The sequence below is a fragment of the Leucopleurus acutus genome (genome assembly GCF_964270905.1).
Source record: "Leucopleurus acutus genome assembly, chromosome: 20".
In the NCBI taxonomy this organism is placed as follows: Eukaryota; Metazoa; Chordata; class Mammalia; order Artiodactyla; family Delphinidae; genus Leucopleurus; species Leucopleurus acutus.
Genome location: NC_139162.1, coordinates 18,063,665 through 18,082,723, shown reverse-complemented (window position 1 = coordinate 18,082,723; position 19,059 = coordinate 18,063,665). Strand labels below are relative to the sequence as shown.

Sequence of the window (19,059 nt, the reverse complement as noted above, 5' to 3'; positions counted from 1 at the left end):
ATATGAGTATTGCTACTCCAGCTTTCTTTTGATTTCCATTTGCATGGAATATCTTTTTCCATCCCCTCACTTTCAGTCTGTATGTGTCCCTAGGTCTGAAGTGGGTCTCTTGTAGACAGCATATAGATGGGTCTTGTTTTTGTATCCATTCATCAAGCCCATGTATTTTGACTGGAGCATTAAATCCATTCACGTTTAAGGTAATTATCGATATGTATGTTCCTATGACCATTTTCTTAATTGTTTTGGGTTTGTTTTTGTAGGTCCTTTTCTTCTCTTGTGTTTCCCACTTAGAGAAGTTCCTTTAGCGTTTGTTGTAGAGCTGGTTTGGTGGTGCTGAATTCTCTTAGCTTTTGCTTGTCTGTAAAGCTTTTGATTTCTCCATCGAATTTGAATGAGATCCTTGCCGGGTAAGAGTAATCTTGGTTGTAGTTTCTTCCCTTTCATCACTAAGTATATCATGTGACTCCCTTCTGGCTTGTAGAGTTTCTGCTGAGAAATCAGCTGTTAACCTTATGGGAGTTCCCTTGTATGTTATTTGTCATTTTTCCCTTGCTGCTTTCAATAATTTTTCTTTGTCTTTAATTTTTGCCAATTTGATTACTATGCGTCTCAGCGTGTTTCTCCTTGGGTTTATCCTGTATGGGACTCTCTGCACTTCCTGGACTTGGGTGACTATTTCCTTTATCATGTTAGGGAAATTTTCGACTATAATCTCTTCAAATATTTTCTCTGGTCCTTTCTCTCTCTCTTCTCCTTCTGGGACCCCTATAACGTGAATGTTGTTGTATTTAATGTTGTCCCAGAGGTCTCTTAGGCTGTCTTCATTTCTTTTCATTCTTTTTTCTTTATTCTGTTCCACAGCAGTGAATTCCACCATTCTATCTTCCAGGTCACTTATCCGTCTTCTGCCTCAGTTATTCTGCTATTGATTCCTTCTAGTGTAGTTTTCATTTCAGTTATTATATTGTTCATCTCTGTTTGTTTGTTATTTAATTCTAGGTCTTTGTTAAACATTTCTTGCATCTTCTTGATCTTTGCCTCCATTCTTTTTCCGAGGTCCTGGATCATCTTCACTATCATTATTCTGAGTTCTTTTTCTGGAAGGTTGCCTATCTCCGCTTCATTTAGTTGTTTTTCTGGGGTTTTATCTTGTTCCTTCATCTGGTACATAGCCCTCTGCCTTTTCATCTTGTCTGTCTTTCTGTGAATGTGGTTTTTGTTCCACAGGCTGCAGGATTGTAGTTCTTCTTCCTTCTGTCACATTACTTTTGTAGTTTAAAAACCCTCATCTGTTATCCTTTCTTATTTTAGGGAAGGATTATTTAAAACAATTGTCGTCATCATCTGAAACTAAAGGACAATTTTTCAGGAAAGGACAGTTGGCAGAGCTCACGCTGACCTTTCCATGGCACAGCACTGTCCCTCTGGTCCTTGTTGTGCTGCAGCCTAGTAGACTGATGAGCGCTGGTGTCTGGGCCAGCGTTATGGGAACGCCTGGGTCAGGGCGTGTTGCCAATGGGCCCAGTTGTAGCCCCTGGCAGGTTTCCTGATTCCATGCTTTGGCCACAAGGAAGGGTGGGTAAGAACACTGGTTGTGAATACTCTCTAGCGTATGCCTTGGAGTCAGGCTGACCTGGCTTCTGAACCTCAGTTTTCTCATCTTTGTAAAGGAGCTCATGCCTAACTTGGCAGCATAGTTGTAAAGATGAAATGGGCCCAGTCTCCGGATTAACGAATGGTAGTTATTAACTCAGAGTGCTTGTTTAAAGGGCGGCCAAGCAGGGAGGATTCAGAAGGAGCATGACAGACTGAAACAACCCGAGGTTATCCAGAATGATCTGTGTGGGTGACGGTGTAGCAGGATGCATACAGCGCATATGTAGACTCATAGCCTTCGGAAATGCTTAAAATCTTCTGCCTCCAGCTGTGACCTTGGGTCAACTCTGTGTCTCGTGAGACTCCATGGGGCTAATGTCGCTGAATATCTATGATTTTGGTTCTTCGGCCCACAAACCAGGAAGTGGTCTTCCCTCTTGAGACCAAACTCAGAAGCCCATCTGAAACTCATATGGAATCACATTGCTGGTCAGAGGAAGTAAGCCAAGTCTCCTTCTGCAGTGGCTTGCAATAGTCCTTGATCCAGTCAGGGGGCTGTTGTCAGGTCTTGGCTCCCATGGGGTATCTTCCAGAAGCCCCTCCTTCCTAATACTCTTTTCCTTCCTTCCCCACAGTGGTTTTCACGGACTGCCCTGGGCAAGAGTCGGCCCTGCTGACTGATGATGACTTCACTGTTCTGAACAACAAAACAGTCCAGGTAAAACACCATGTCCACCTTCAGGAGAGAAGAAAGACATTCTCCGTGCATGCCCAGCTTGCTGCTGGCCAGGAGGCCGAGGTTGCCGTGGCTGTTGTGAGCCATGTTACCCCTGCAGAGGACGCAGGGTTAGACCTCAGTTGCCCATAGCTGTGCGCGTGGGTACTGATCTAAGCAGGGTAGTGCTTGCAGCTGCCCAGTAGGGGGCACCAGAGTCAGGCAAGGGGGGCCCAGAGCTGCTTTGTGAGTAATGGCCCAGTGCCCTTCCTCCCTTGAATTCCCTGTCCCATCTCCCTTTCCTTCTTTCCCATATCATGCCGGTAAACCGCAAGTGAAGGTGATCCCAACACAGGACTGCCAATCTCATGAACCTTTGGGAAGATGGACCTGAGGCTCTTGGCCACATTTCTTTGTTTTGTCTAATTTAATTTTTTGAGCAGCTAATGTATCCACATGGTTCAAAATTTTAAATATTAAAAAGTTTTAGAATGAATAACCTCCCCTTTTTTCTCCCCCTATGTCTAATGCCCTCTCTACCACTCCAAGAGAAGACCTGTTACCAGTTTCTTTCCTTCTAATTTATGTATTTGTTCTATATTTATATTAAATATATTTATATATATTATATATAGGTATAAAATAAACTTTTCGGTCCTCTTTTATGCAAAACTAACATACTATTCACATGTCTGCACCTTCTTTTTGCACTGAAAAATACATCAGTACACTGCCTATCCCCTTCTCACAGATAACCACCGTTATAAGCTCCTAGTATCCCCCACACTTTGTCTGTATATAAGCAGATGTGAATATATGCCTTATTTTCCCACCCTATTACACAAAAGATGGAACAGTGCCTGGCACATATTAAGCCCTATGTAAGTGTTTGTTAAATAGAATACTAAACTACATTAAGCTGTTCTATATCTTGTTCTTTTTCACTTAAGTATGGATATATATCAAAGATCTTTCCATGCCAGCACAGAGAGACATCCCTCATTTTTAAAGCTGTATACAATTTCCACTAGATGGATGTATTATAGTGTATTTAATTGGGACTTCTCTATAAGTGAACACTTAGATTATTTCCAAGTTTTCTTTTACAATAAACCCATCTGGGCCTCTGTCCTTGCCATGAGCCCCTGTAGATGAGAGGATGTTGGGTATGTTCCAGTTGTTTGCACACCTGGGTTAAGGGGTCTTCTCTCCTTGCAGGAAAGGAAAGCATTGAAGATCTCCCCATCCAAACGTATCTTGCGAAGACGCAAGAGAGATTGGGTGGTCCCGCCAATATTTGTCCCTGAGAATGGCAAGGGTCCCTTCCCCCAGAAGCTGCATCAGGTATGACTGTGCCTTCTCCCTGGGAGTCATTGGTGTCTTCAGGGACTCTCATTCAAAGGCCTGAATATGAGGTTTCTTGCTGCTGAGCCCTGGGGACCGCAGAGGGAAACTCTCTGATGGGAGCAATTTCTAATCAGGCAGTGCCTCTCCACCCCTCCCCACAGAGGGTTCTTTGCTACAATCATGAGATATTTGTCACTTTGTCAGCTGCCATTTTCTTTTGCTTCCAGCTCAAATCTAATAAAGACAGAGGCACCAAGATTTTCTACAGCATCACGGGGCCTGGGGCAGACAGCCCCCCTGAGGGTGTCTTCACCATAGAGAAGGAAACGGGCTGGTTGCTGTTGAATAAACCACTGGACCGGGAGAAAATTGCCGAGTATGAGGTAAGTAACCTTTAGCGTCCAACGAGAAGCAGGGCCCCAGGAAGGGTAGTGCCAGGCTGACCCCAGGCCTGTGTACCTACAGCTCTTTGGCCACGCTGTGTCGGAGAACGGTGCCTCCGTGGAAGAGCCCATGAACATCTCCATCATCGTAACAGACCAGAATGACCACAAGCCCAAGTTCACCCAGGATGTCTTCAGAGGGAGCGTCTTGGAAGGGGTACTACCCGGTAAGAGGACTGGGGAGGGCACAGCTATAGAGGTCTGCTGGCCCCAGACCTGGCCTTGGGTCCACTTCTGGAATCAGCCCAGACTCTTAAAGGCTGGAAGAACCCTTCATACCTGATTTCCTGGGCTGTGCCTCAGATTACCTGGGATCTTCTTAAAAATCCAGATTCCCCCACTCCATCCCAAGACCCCTGAATAAGAATGATGCTGGAGTAGAGCCCCAGAATCTGTGTATTTGAAAATTTCCCAGAAGCTTCAGAGGATCAGCCAGCTGCAGCTTTGGAGCTGCAGAGACCTACATTTGAATCTGGATTTTGTCTGTCATCTGCTGTGACCCTGGGCAAGGTCTTGACCTCTGAGCCTCAATCTTCACACCTGAAAATGGGGATAATATCAACCGTAAAGAGCTGTGAAGATTAGAAATAACACATGCCTACTGCTGTGTGATATGAAGCACCTGACATGAGGTTCTTTGGGGAAATGGCAGCTGCAAGGAGGGTGGCAAAGGGTGAGAGAAAGCAGAAGATGAATCGTCAGGCTGGGGAAGAGGGTGAGAGGGGCTGGCAAAAGGCTAGAGAAACAGGTGACATTAATGACCTCAGAGACAGTGCTGGTGAGGAGGGCTCCTCCTCTCCCTTTGCCTCTGAGTTGTGGAGAATTACAGGGAAATGTGAGTTGGTTAGGTTGCCAATGATAGACATTTCCGGAAGAAAAACGGTACCTTCAACAATATGGAACCTTTTCCCCCTTTGTATTGAGGAAGCCTAGAGGTGGTCAAGCCAGGCTGGAATGGTGCTTTAACGTGTGGGGGGACTAGGCTCCTTCCATCTCGTTGCTCTGCTGTTTTGGCTTTATTCCCAAGATTACCTCATGGTTGCTGCTGGAGCTCTGGCCATTATATCCGGAAGGAGGGAAGGGGTGGGAAGAATAAGCCCCTTAACTCAGAAAAACGCTTCCCCCAAAGCTGTATACCCCATTCGTCAGATTTCAGTCTTGTGGCCACAGCTAGCTGCAAGAAGCGAAATAGTTTTGGTTCCCCGTGGGCTTGTGCTCAGCCTAGGATGATTATGAGGATTATGTTTCTAAGAAGGAAGGGGAGAATGGGAAATGGGCACCAATTAGCAGTCTCTGCCACGAGTGGAACATGGGGCCAAGCCAGCAAGCAGGGTGGAGCCTCTCGGAGTTCCAGAAGTGGGCAAGGCTGGAACCGGAGCTGGAAGGGAAGGTTGCGCACTCATCAGCGCTTCTCCCCTCCAGGCACTTCTGTGATGCAGGTGACAGCCACCGATGAGGACGATGCCATCAACACCTACAATGGGGTGGTTGCTTATTCCATCCATAGTCAAGAGCCCAAGGACCTCATGTTCACGGTCCACCGGAGCACAGGCACCATCAGCGTCGTCTCCAGTGGCCTGGACCGGGAGGTAGGTGGCCCTTCGGGAAGGTGCTGCCTGCCCGGGCTAGCCCAGGCTGGGGTCTGATGCTCAGAGCGGAAGCCTCTGCCCCCAAAGCCCAGGGCAGAGCATTGGGGACCCAAGTCAGCTGGGAATGGCTGCTGCTATGTCCCACATTGATGTCCTGCAGCTCCCTCGGGCCAGTGGCACGTTGCCAAACCATCTCGTTAAGGCTGAGGAGGCAGCTGTAAAACACAGACGTTTAATACTTTCTGCAGGTTTTCTCATTTCCTCTCGGCATGGCTCACTTAGCACGCACATTGCCCAGATTTGTCCCGTGTGTGCCACAAAGCAGAATTAGCTCCATGGATATTAGAGTTGCCTCCTGTTCCCTAATTAATACCTTTGCCCAAATCCACACTCAAAGCTCCCATCCTGCATCCGCCAGGGTCAGGAAGCAATGCCCAGGCTTCATCCCACGACAGGCCCAGGAGAACCGTTTGGATCCACAGTTCCCCTCCCCCTCCACCCTTTGCTTCTGGTCTTTTCTGCAGTGGGCAAGCAGTGGGTCAGGAATCAAGAGAACACTTAGAGGGAGGAACATTCCGCTTCCCTCCCCGTACATCCAAGGCTGTGCCCAACGCGCAGTGGCCTTCCACTTCTACTCTCCTTTTCTCCCCAGAGAGTCCCTGAGTACACACTGACCATCCAGGCTACGGACATGAACGGGGACGGCTCCAGCACCACGGCTATGGCCATAGTGGAAATCCTAGATGCCAATGACAATGCTCCTGTGTTTGAGCCCCAGCAGGTAATGCCCCTTCCTTCCTTCTTCCCTCGTCAGATGATGAAGGACTAAGTTTCTCCTTTCTGATGAAACTCCAGAACCAGCCTACATTGCTTCAAGTCCCAGTCCCAGCACTTGTGAGCTTTGTGACCTGAGGTGAACTACCTAACCTCTCTGTGCCCTATTTCCTAATCTGTGAAATGGAGATGATGCTCCATTGTCTCCTGCTGCACTTTTCTGAGTTTTAAATGAAATAATCTATGTACAGTTCTTAACACAATCCCAGGTACACAAGTGCTCAATATGAAAATCTTTGTTGATATGGAAAGTCCTAATTTGCCTCACACCTATACCTGCCCACATTCCCCCAGTGAATGCTTGTACACCTCACGTGACAGAGGACTCAGTACCAGTCAAGGTGACACCCACCCCCTTCCATCTGTAGGTAACTCTGACGGCTAAACATTGTTTAGGCCTGATTAAAAATTTGTTCTCAGCAGCTGATTTCCCCATCTTTGCCACCTGTTCCAGAATTTCCAAAAAGTTCCTGGTCAGTGCCCCAGAGCAATCAGACACCTAGCCCTTCTTGCCACCTTGCTTATGCCTTTCTGATCTCAGCTAGATATAGGTGACTACTCAATGGTGAGGCCTTGGGCACCCAGATCAGTGAGATTCCTGGAGCGTCAGGCCCCTGGGTGTAGGGAAAGCAGGCCCAAGATTGCCGTGGTCTGTCCCAGCAGCTGTGAGGCTGACTCTTGGGGTGTTCTGCATCCACGCATGCCTTGAAACCCCAATAAGTGGGTTGGGCAGTCCAGGAAGGGGTGAGCGGCATGGGGCGCCCCTGGAGTTGGATGGAGGATTCACAGCCAGTGAAGAGTGGAACAGCCTCTCAAGGTGGTCAGTCTCTCCGCTCTGACTGTGCTGTGCTTCCCACGCTGACAGTACGAGGCCCGTGTGCCTGAGAACGCAGTGGGCCACGAGCTGCAGAGGCTGACAGTGACCGATCTGGATGCCCCCAACTCACCGGCATGGCAGGCTACCTACCGCATCGTGGAAGGTGACAACGGGGACCATTTTACCATCACCACCCACCCTGAGAGCAACCAGGGTATCCTGACAACCAGGAAGGTGAGTCGGTTTGGGTTTTGTACAAGGGCCACACCTGGGACAGTCAGGTCTGCAGCCTCCAGGACTAGGGAGTACCACCTGCCTTGGGAGACATACCTTGGACCACTCACCAGGGAGTGCACCAGGCCAGTGGCTTGCAACACTCTCCCATTCCTCTTGGGTTGGGGAATTCCTTTGTTCAAACTAAACCTTACCCAGGGACCCAGTTCATAAAACAGATTCATAAAACAGAGTTGCTGATCTAATTGAGGCAGATCAGTGGGGGCCCCCCCTCCCAGATCCCAGTGTCCAGTGGCTGCTCCCAATCAGTCTTACACAGAGGGTCTCTGTTTTATTGGAATTCTTGCTAATTTTGCATTCAATCCATAATTCACATCTCGGTGTCTAGGTGTTTGGATAGTAAAATGTTTTAAATTACTCAGTAGTTAGGCATACCCTTGCCTCTCAGAAAGTCTTTTAATAAAATTGATGCTTCAAGAAGATGGGTCCAATCTTTCTTTGATTTCTTTTACCTCCTGGTTTATTATGAAGAATGGCCCAGTTTGAGAAGTGGGGCTTTATATAATACTTTAAAGGCTGTCCCCTCCTTGCAACCAAAACTTTGTAACACCCCTTTCACACTGTGAAATGAATTTCATTTATAATATAACTTCTCTAACTTATGTAATTTCTAGAAAAATGGAATGCTCTAACTGTAAAATAAAAGAGAATTTTACAGGAAAAGTTCCTGATAATAAAATATTTCCATATGTAAACCTTTGGGCACAAGTACACTAGAAAACATAATGAAGCGGTTAGTTTCTTGCACATCGTCCAGATGTAGTAGATACTATATGTCACTCTAGTGACTCATATCACGAGTGGTATTGATGTTTTTCCAGAATAGCAAATAAACAACTTTGGGAAAGACGTGAACAAATCAAATTACAAGCTCCCCTCAGAAGTTGCATTCCTGGAAAATTCAGTATAAATTAAAAACACACCAAAAACTCGGTTTGTATGTAAAACACGTTCTAGACTATAAATATAAACAGAACATCACACCCATAAATACATGAATGTCCATGGTGATATTGGCAAGTCACATGGGATATGGGACAGTTCTTTGTGTCCCTGCCCCAGCCTGTAAATGCCAGTGGCATCCCCAGTCATTAGGACACCTAGAAATGCGTCCTCCAAGTTTCTACAACACCCCCTAGGAGGTGTCATCACCCCATAGGGAACCAGTTCTAGGCTTAGGGCTTACTCCTCTAGTTGCCTTTGGGGTGGTGGTCTGAGAGGCCCCACTGAATGTCCACTCAGGAAATGCAGGAGGCTCTATGGGGTAGGGAAGGGGCAGTATTGTTGCTGGTGGGAGCCTCCAGCCCCCCATTGTGGGCCCTTCTGGCATCACAGCACTGCATGGAGCCTCCTCACAAAATGGCGGCTCAGGTCCTCCTTCCTGTTCTGTCCCAGGGCTTGGATTTCGAGGCCAAAAACCAGTACAACCTGTACGTTGAAGTGATCAACGAGGCTCCCTTTGTGGTGAAGCTCCCAACCTCCACGGCCACCATAGTGGTCCACGTGGAGGATGTGAATGAGCCGCCTGTGTTCGTCCCACCCTCCAAAGTCATCGAGGTCCAGGAGGGCATCTCCATCGGCGAGCCTGTCTGCACCTACACCGCGCGGGACCCCGACAACGGGAGTCAGAAGATCAGGTACATAGGAGCTGGGCTTAAATTCAGCTAAATGCGTGGGTACTGTTGGATGGGTTGTTTATTATAGCCAGAGTTTGTTCTAATTGCCGTAAAGACTATTAAATATTTTGAATGTCACCCCTGTACAGGGCCTTCCGTTCCTACCCTCCATGTGGCTGAAGTCCACGGGACAGGTATTCCTGCTCCCTCTCATGTGTCCCTGCTGGGACCCCACCTTCTGCTCAGGCTCCCATTTGGGGGTGAGATGCATTTTCTACGTAATCCTGCTTAGGAGCCCTGAGTCCTATGAAACCCTCTGCCTGTTGGCATGAGGAGGCTTTGAATGATGACTCCAGAACTCTAAGTATTCTGAGTGTGATTCTTCTCAACTTTTCTGCTCCAGCTACCACATCCTGAGAGACCCAGCGGGGTGGCTAGCAATGGACCCAGACAGTGGGCAGGTCACTGCTGTAGGGGTCTTGGACCGTGAGGATGAGCAGTTTGTGAGGACCAACATCTACGAAGTCATGGTCTTGGCCACGGATGATGGTGAGAGCTTCCTCCCAGCCCCTCCACATGAGCACCTTTGGAGCCAAGGACACCGCATGTCCCCTCCACAGACAGAGTGTGGTGTGGGGAAGCGGTGTCAGCAATCCTAGCTGGGAGGTCAAAGGGGTCTCTCAGAGGGGTCTTTTAAAGGGTGGTCCTAGGGTTGGCTGGTTTCAAGTTCCCTAAGACCCAGGAGTTAGGAAGTATCCTGAAGACTCCTTTCATCTTAAGTTTGTGGTTCACTGAGCCCTGAATTGGCCTGTTGGTTTCCCCTTATGAATGATTGAAAAGGGCTGCCTGGAAAGTGTCATGATTGATTAGTGATGTCACACCATGACAGGATTGGGGGTGATAATGTGATTACCATCTCTATTTGACACATACTGAACCAAGGCCTGGAGGCAGGCGAGAGGTTACTGCAGGGCTGGGAAGCAAAACTTCCCTGAAGCTGATCAGCAAACACTGCATCAACCCTGAGGTGGCCAATAGGTTTCTCTTTGTAATAGATTGGTAGTGGCTGTCTGGATGAAGTGGCTGCAACTGTGCTGTGATCAGTTAGTAATGTCTGCCATGGACACAAAATGAGAATGATGGTATGTTTGCCATGCATTTGTCATCACTGGTTTGATCTATAATGAAGCTAGTGTTCAGAGGCTCTTGAAAGGTTACAGTTAGACAGTAAATAGGACCCTCCTGAGGCTGATTGGGTAGGTCCTGGGAGAGCTTAACATTGATTCATCAACCCAACCAAGGGCACATGCTGAAAAGAGATCATGTGTGTGATTACAAACAGGGAGCCCTCCCACCACTGGCACGGGGACCCTCCTGCTAACACTAATGGATGTCAACGACCATGGCCCGGTCCCTGAGCCCCGTCAGATCACCATCTGCAACCAAAGCCCTTTGCCTCAGGTGCTGAACATCACAGACAAGGACCTGTCCCCCCACACCTCCCCTTTCCGGGCCCGGCTCACACACGACTCGGACATCTACTGGACGGCAGAAGTCAATGAGAAAGGTAACTGAGTGGTGGTGGCAGATGGGTGTCTGCCCCCTACCAAGACCCGACACACCTTCTTGCCCCAGTGTCTCGTGGGTCACCGAATTACCAGTCTCCTCAAGAATGTCAGTTAAGTGCTGCTTATTAACTTAGTGTAAGCCTTTGGAATTCCACAGGAGCCCTTAAACACCGTTCTAGCTCAACCACCTGCCTGTACAATTGGAAAAACAGGCCCAGAGACATGGGATGTGCCTTTCTCACTCTCACATAATGAGGGAGTCAGAACTCCAGCATGGGGATAACAGCTAACATGCCTGAGCATGCTTGCTGTGTGCTAGGTGCTGTGTGCTAGGTGCTGTGTGCTCTGTGTGCTTTAAGTAGATTTGGCTACTTAAACCTCACAACAACCCCGTAAAGAAGGTACTGTTATCTCACACATACATGCATGTGCACCCATTTTACAGATGGGGAAACCAAGGCTTACAGAAGCTTAAATATATTGCCAAGGGCATTATGGTTAGAAAATGACGGCCCCAGGATTGGAATGCAGGCAGTCTGCCATACCAGGATGCTTTGCAGCTTACCATTTATCAAACCCTGGCGATATGCAAGATGCTTTTTGTACTTTTCCATATTTAATATTTCTACCATCCTCTGTGATCAGTATTTTTATCCCTATTTACAGATGAGAATGAGGCTCAGAGAGGTTAAATAGTGTGCCCAAGGGCACAGTGTGGATGAGCAGTGGAGCAGAAATTGAAGCTGGGGTCCCTCACCCCCACATCCCTGCTCCCAGCCATCTCCCTGTCCTTCCTCTTTCCCATCCCCCTGGAGCTCCTCAGCCTTGAGTGGTTTTTCAGTTGTCACAGGACTGGAGAAAGGACTTGCTGGCATCAAGTGGGCAAGGACCCAGGTGTGTGAGAAAGAGGCATCCAGGCCCAAGTGCCAGTAAGGCCCCTGGAGAAACCCTGCTCACTCTGGTTTAAAGCATCTTCCTCTTCCTCTTGGGGCTAGAGTCCCCCAGGAGGGGAATGGGGAGCCAGAACATTCAGGTTCTGCCCCGAAGTAACAAAATGCCTGGTGCCTATTACTGCTGCTGAGCCCCGCCCAGAAAGGACTGGGGAGACCTGCTTCAGACACACACCTTGTCTCATTTTTATGATTCCTGTGATTTGGGGATGTATATCCAGCACCTTTCCTTGAGGGAACCCAAGTTGGTCTCCCGTCACCACCTTGTGGCCTAGAAGCCAGTTTTCCCCCGCCCTGACTGTATCGTTTACAGAGCGTAGACTCTGGAGCCAGAATGCCTTGGTTCAAGATCCAGCCCTTCCATTTACGAGGTTTGTGACTGTGGGCAAGTTACTGAACCTCACTGTTCTGCAGTTTCCCTACTTGTAGAATGCTGCCATGATAGTACCTACCTCCATACAATCACTGTGAAGATTAAATGAGTGCCTGAAAGGCATCTTGTCTGGTATATCAGTGCTCGGTAGACGTCAGTGGCCATCTTCACCACCACTGTTTCCCAAACAATCACAGATCTGACTCTGTCAAGTGTGAGCATTAGGCCCAAAGCTCAGTGGTGCCAACACCTGATACTAGCGTTGATACCCGGTTCTTGGTTTTGACTTAGTTGTTCTATCTGACTGTTTTTTGTCAGAGGAGTTAATCCAAACTCTACACCTGTGTGACCTTGGGCTGCTTACTTGACCTCCCTAAGCTTCAATGTCTGCATTTGTAAAATGAGGATAACAGAACCTGCCTCTTAAAGTTGGGGTGGATATCAGAGTTGGGCTTGGCACATAGTAAGGGTCAGTTTAGTCACTGACACCGCCACCAGCACCATCATCAGCTGAGAACTCAGCCCTCCAGCGTGGGAACAGGATAGCAGGAGGGATGTTTGGGTGAAATACCCCATGTTAGCCTCTCCACTTGGTAGACCAAACATCAGCCTACAGAACTCTCTCTGCCTGCCACTGCCGAATGGCAACAGGGTGAATTCTCCCTTCTGGCCTTTTAACTAAGAGGGTCCCAGCAAGCATGCAGAGCCTTTGAACTGAAAATGGCTTGAGGTCACTGCTGAAATAGGCCAGCAAGCCTGAAGGTGGGTGGGCTAGAAACGTGGGGTTGGTTTTGAATGTCCCAGTGATGGGGGGACACTACTGACATTTAGTGGTGAGGACTTGAATTGGGAAGGTTCCTCATGATGAAGAATAGTTCCATCCAAGCTAATAGTGCCCTCTTTGAGAAACTTGGGTCTAAACGGAAGGCCTTTCTTCAGAGTGGCCTCTGACCCTGTATTTCTCACCCGCAAACACAGCCCCCCTCCCCACTCCAGGAGTGCTGCACACCCTCCCCAGAGTGGTACCCATCGTGCAGGCCGCCCTGAGGCTTGGCTTCTGCTCTGTGGCTGCCTGCTGCCCACCCCGGGCCTTTGAAGGCTGGTTAGCACAGTGCCCATTGCAGCCTCACTGCCGGCATCTCTGAACTTGTGTGCAGTCACTAATGCTGGGGTAACACAGGTTAGCACCCTCTCTGATCTGCTTAACAACATCAGTGACATCACCAAGTCATATGCATTTTGGATTTATTAATAATTGATGCTCACTCAGAATATCCGTGTTTCAGATACTGAAATTCTATCATACAGTTGAGGTGTAAACATTATATTTACTATTGCAAGAGCAAAATGCTGCAATAATAAATGGTAGTGAATTTTCAAATAGGAAAACAGGTGGCCAGTTAATGTAAATATTAAAAGATTGGGTTAGCTATCTTTTAGGAAGAACAATGTTTGTTTGTTTTGCGGCAAGGAGTAATCTAGCAGCTAATGGTACTGAGAAATTATTGGCTCTACATGCCATGACTTTTTAAAAACATCGTATTTAAAAAATGCTGTGATTATTGATTTATTTTAAATAAAGTGATGAATTTATTCTTCTATCCAAATAATCCTTTCCACAGTGGTAAATTTGGCTTTGGCCGAATATCAGTTTTTAACACTTGGTATAATGTGCTTTGGGGATATTGCTTCCTGTTGCCCAGATGCAGAGGCTGCCTCCTCAAACCTCCGTCATGGTGTGCTCAGTTCCCACCATTTGTGGTCTCCTGAGATGAATAATTATCTGTCCACTCCAGGAGACACAGTGGCCTTGTTCCTGAAGAAGTTCCTGAAGCAAGACACATACGACGTGCACCTTTCTCTGTCCGACCACGGCAACAAGGAACAGCTGACGGTGATCAGGGCCACCGTGTGCGACTGCCACGGCCATGTGGAGACCTGCCCCGAACGCTGGAAGGGGAGTTTCCTCCTCCCCATCCTGGGTGCTGTCCTGGCTCTGCTGTGTGAGTGCCGGCACCCTTCCCCTTCTGAGGACAGGATAGTTAGAAGACCTGATTCTACCCTTGAACTTCACGGACTAAGCGGCCACCAACATTGTGCAACTGTTCCTTAAACTCTTAATTCCCAGAGTGTCATTCAATCCATAGATGTTTATGGAGGTTCTGGAAGGTGCCAGGCTTTGGGGATACATTGGGGAGCAGACTCGACCCTGCTGTCAGATCATCTAGTGGCTAGAGCGGTGGTTCTGAAGTTGTGGTCTCCAACCAACAGCGTTAGCATCACCAGGAATTTGTTAGAAAGGCTAATTCTCTGGCCCACTCCTGACCTACTGATTCAGAAGCTTAGGGGTAAGACCCGGTAATCTGTGTTTTAACAAGTCCTTCAGGGGATTCTGATGCATGTTAGAGCTTGAGAGCCATTGGTCTAGTGAGCAGAAATGTTTAGTTAAAAACTAATTTCTTTGCTCTAAAGGTAGAACCTATCACATTTGCTTTTTTCACTCCCTGAATTGTCCTTACACAGAAAACATGCATTCAATCACATATGAATACAAGAGCAAGCTTTAGTTAGTCGTCATACTGTGTAGCAAGCACTGTTAGGCGCTGAGGGTACAACACTTAATAAAACAGACCAGTCCCTGCCTTCATGGAGCTTACTTTCCAGTGCAGTGAGCAGACGACAAATAATCTGGCAGAGAAATAGGTGTTGCTATGGATTAAAAAAAAGTCGGGTAAGGAGGTGAGAACCCATGGGTTCCCAAAGAAGGCTAGGTCAGTTTTGTCTGGCCAGAGGGAGACAGTGGTTCCACCGGCAGGCAAAAAAAGGGATAAAGCTAAACAGTGGCTCTATTCTCTTACATTAAACAGCCATAGAGAGGGCCAGGGGGTACCCTCCTCATATGGGATTAACTGGGGTTAAGGCGAGCAACTAGGCACTAGCTGGCCAGTCCCCACTGTGTCCAAATAGACTGTCAGCCTTTCAAACCATATTACTAAAACCTAGTCCCTCTCTTAAAATTCCAAAATAGCATTTGCACCTAAGTTCACATTACTACGTTATATCAAAGTTGCACTGTCTTGCTTTTTTTTTTTTTTTTTTTGCGGTACGCGTGCCTCTCACTGCTGTGGCCTCTCCCGTTGCGGAGCACAGGCTCCAGACGCGCAGGCCCAGTGGCCATGGCTCATGGGCCCAGCCGCTCCACAGCATGTGGGATCTTCCCGGACCGGGGCATGAACCCGTGTCCCCTGCATCAGCAGGCGGACCCTCAACCACTGCACCACCAGGGAAGCCCACACTGTCTTGCTTTTAACTTAAAGTCTATGGTTATTAGAGGACACCTAGTGACTGAAAAAGAGTCATGTTGAAAAGTAACATCTGCTGGGAGATTCCCATCCCCACAAAGGAGGGTTTCCTTAAGGACCAGTACCACCAATATGGGAAGACTGACAGTAAAATGATACAGAATTACAGGTGGGGGAATGAAGTCAGAATGCCAGTAGGAAGAGGTGATTTTAAGCTGAGAGCTCAAGGGTGAGAGCCATGCATAGGCATAGAGAGTGTTCCAGGTGAGGCATGAGCCTGGTTGAAGGTTCTGAAGTGGGAGACTGCTGGGTATATTTGAGGAACCCCGAGGAGGCCAATGTGACTAGACTTGGGTGGCAGGGAGGCTTGGAGACAGGCAGGGGCCAGTCCTGTAGGCTTGATGGGAGTCAGGGATTTTCCTAGGTGCAAGGGGGCCACTGAAGTGTGTTAAGCTCTGGCAACTGAATAGAGGGGTCTAGAATTAGATGGGGCTCTGGGGGTTTGTGGGTCCTGGCCAGCCGTGTGGTTGCTGGGGGGTGAATATTCACACTCCCCATCTCTTGCAGTCCTCTTGCTGGTGCTCCTGTTTTTGGTGAGAAAGAAACGGAAGATCAAGGAGCCCCTTCTCCTCCCAGAAGACGACACCCGTGACAACGTCTTCTACTACGGCGAAGAGGGGGGTGGCGAGGAGGACCAGGTGGGGCACTGGGGGGTCTGGGGGTCGGGAGGTGGATGGCCCCCACAGCCACTGGCAGGGATGGTTGGGTCAACAAATTAACCATGTCAGCTGCGTCAACCAGACCCTGGTCTGAAGCATCCGTCTTCTGAGAGGGTGTCTGGTCCATGGCTCTAGTCTCTTTGGCCCCAGCCACCTTGACCTTGAACCTGTGCTTAACTGGGGAGGAGGGGGTTTGGAAACTAGGGCTTTCAGAGATCTCTGACATTATCTGTCTTCTAAGACCTACCCATGAACCAGAACATCCAAATGGTACGGAACTAGGGTGAAATGTAAACGGGGGGAGTGGAAGGGTCCTTCTCCATCCCATGACCTTCCCCTTTCATGAAGGACTATGACATCACCCAACTCCACCGGGGCCTGGAGGCCCGGCCTGAGCTGGTTCTCCGCAACGATGTGGCGCCAACCTTCATCCCCACACCCGCATACCGTCCACGGCCAGCCAACCCAGATGAAATTGGCAACTTCATCATCGAGGTGAGGCATGGGGGGCCATCCTAGGGCAGCCCTTTATTCAAGCATCAGCAGCACGAGCACAGACGGGCTTGGAGTCTTGGCTCTGGGTTCAAATCCTGACTCTACCTCCAACCTGCTGTGTGACCTCTGGCATATTTGAGTAACTTCCGAGCTTCTGTTCCTCCTCCATAAAACCCTAAGTTTCAGAGTGGTTAAGAATAGGTTAGGAATTATTTCTTTATTCAGCAAATGTAGTGGTTGTCAGGAGAAAACTCTGGAGCCAGACTCCCTGGATTTGAATTTTTAAAGATCTCAGGTGATTCCAATCTGGAGCAGAGTTGGTGTCCTCTGTCGTAGGGTGCTTTAGGGGTTGGATGCAGGATCACTTGGAACCGTGCTAGCACAGGGAACATCAAAAACGGATGCCTCTGACTCACCCCCTGAGACTGTGATTCAGTTGATCCGGATGTGACTGGAGCTTCAGAATTCTTTTAAAGATTCCCAGATAATTTAAGTTTGGGAACCGCTGGCCTGGTACCTAACATGTATTAGGTAATGATAGCTACTGTTGCTAATAGCTAAGTGTATCTGATATTCTCAATTCTGGTCACATATTTGATTTATCTGAGGAATTTTGAAAAATATCAGTGCCTGGGACCCAGACATTCATTTTTTTTAGGCTCTGATGTTTTTTTAGTTCCCCAAAGAAATCAGATATATAGCCAGCGTTGTGAGAACCACAACCAAGGTACATAGAAGATGAGTGATATGAGCCTAGCACAGCCTGGTACCTTGATAGCAGTCAGTCAAAGGAGGTTTTTAATATGAGGGAGGGAAGGAGGAGGGAGAGATGGGAGGGGAGGGAGGAAAGAAGGAAGGAGGGGAGGATGGATGGATTTGGGGAGTTCAAGGAAGCAGCAGTGGGCACAGAGCTCAATGGGTGGTCAGGATACCTCACTTTGGCTTGAACCCTTCTTACCTTTCTTGCTTTCTAGAAATAGCCTGGTGGTCAGACTCTGTTCTTTAGCCTGAGCATATCTGAGAATCCTGTGCAAAAACAGAAGTGCCTGGGGAAAGTTGCTCAGGGCAGCTTTGCGTTGGAGCCAAATAACCAGGAGATTTTCCCTCCAGTTAGATGAAGACAGTTTCCGGAATATCTGTGTTGGACAGTTTGCAGATACTGTCTCAATTAATGCCTGCCTGCATCACCTCTGCAGAGTAGGAATCCTGTTGTCTTCCCCATTTCACAAATGAGGAAATAGTGTTCCACTCTATGCCGGGTACTATGCTAATAAGTGCTTTTATATTTACGTATATTCATTCATTCCTCTAAAACTATCAGAAGTCTTCCCATTTTAGAGATGAGGGGGGGAAAAATGGCACGGAGAGGTTAAGTTTACACATCGTGTGTGCAGTCTGATTTCAGAGCCCCCACCCTGAACTGCTGGCCTGTCACACTGAGCGCTCGCTCCAGGCTGGGCCCTGTGCTGAGGATTTATGTGCATTATTTCATTTTCAACCTTCAAAACCTTAAAGGAGGGGAGAGCTGGCTTCGCAGATGGAGAAATGCAGGCTCAGTTAACTTGCCGGGGCTCTCACAGCTGCCAGGTGTCTGATCCCGCAGCTCCTAACCCCCTGCTCTCTGTCCCCCAGAACCTGAAGGCGGCCAACACGGACCCCACGGCCCCACCCTATGACTCCCTGTTGGTGTTCGACTATGAGGGCAGCGGCTCCGATGCCGCCTCCCTGAGTTCGCTCACCTCCTCTGCTTCCGACCAGGACCAAGACTACGACTATCTGAATGAATGGGGCAGCCGCTTCAAGAAGCTGGCAGACATGTATGGCGGGGGCCAGGACGACTAGGCCTCCCTGCCTGCAGCGCCGGGGGCCTAAACACCAGGCCCGCAGCTGCATCTCCGAGGGGTCTCCGTCCCCACCTCGGCCAGGGACTTCGAAGCTTGTTGAGAAGTAGCCTTAGCAACTTGGAGGGAAGAGGCGTGACGTTAAAGGGGCAGGTTTCTAAGCCTTTCAGCATGGAGGGACCCGGGCAGTTTGATTTCAACAGTGAAAACCTCTTAGCCTCGGCCAGGGCTGCTGAATTTCCAGGAGTCTCTCCCCTGCCGTAAGATGCTCAGCCCTGTGTACCGGGCCTGGACTGACTCTGACTCCCCCATGTTGACGTTCTCTCTGGAATGGACCCTCCTCCTTAGAAAGAGGCCTCTTATTGCAATCTGGATTTTTTTTTTTTTTTAATGCTATTTTCAAAAAGTTAGAACCAGGTCCTCAGCCGCCCCTGGGGTCCTCCAGAAGCCCAGGCCAGAGCTGCCTGGCTCATGTGCCCTCACGCGTTGCATTTCTCTCTGATGTCTGGGCCCCGAGGCCTCCTGTTTGAATGGATTACTGCGTTTTTATACCGAGC

At 48.6% G+C, this 19,059-nt stretch overlaps 1 protein-coding gene across 3 annotated transcripts in view; it reads left to right on the top strand.

Annotated features, from left to right (window-relative positions):
• CDH3 (cadherin 3) overlaps positions 1-18,503 on the top strand; it is a gene marked incomplete at both ends in the record, with an annotated part of 43,507 nt that extends 25,004 nt beyond the window's left edge. For 2 of the 3 annotated variants that reach the window (XM_082862886.1, XM_082862885.1), the window contains 14 exons: positions 2,235-2,317; positions 3,533-3,658; positions 3,889-4,044; positions 4,127-4,271; positions 5,527-5,693; positions 6,346-6,474; positions 7,393-7,578; positions 9,034-9,275; positions 9,658-9,803; positions 10,597-10,821; positions 13,942-14,148; positions 16,015-16,145; positions 16,515-16,661; positions 18,294-18,503. In XM_082862886.1, coding sequence (XP_082719012.1) covers positions 2,235-2,317; positions 3,533-3,658; positions 3,889-4,044; positions 4,127-4,271; positions 5,527-5,693; positions 6,346-6,474; positions 7,393-7,578; positions 9,034-9,275; positions 9,658-9,803; positions 10,597-10,821; positions 13,942-14,148; positions 16,015-16,145; positions 16,515-16,661; positions 18,294-18,503 — 2,300 coding nt within the window. Of the gene's footprint in view, positions 1-2,234; positions 2,446-3,532; positions 3,659-3,888; positions 4,045-4,126; positions 4,272-5,526; positions 5,694-6,345; positions 6,475-7,392; positions 7,579-9,033; positions 9,276-9,657; positions 9,804-10,596; positions 10,822-13,941; positions 14,149-16,014; positions 16,146-16,514; positions 16,662-18,293 lie in introns of all 3 variants that reach the window. The other variant, XM_082862884.1, reaches the window with a different exon arrangement.
• Between the last annotated feature and the right edge of the window lie 556 nt (positions 18,504-19,059).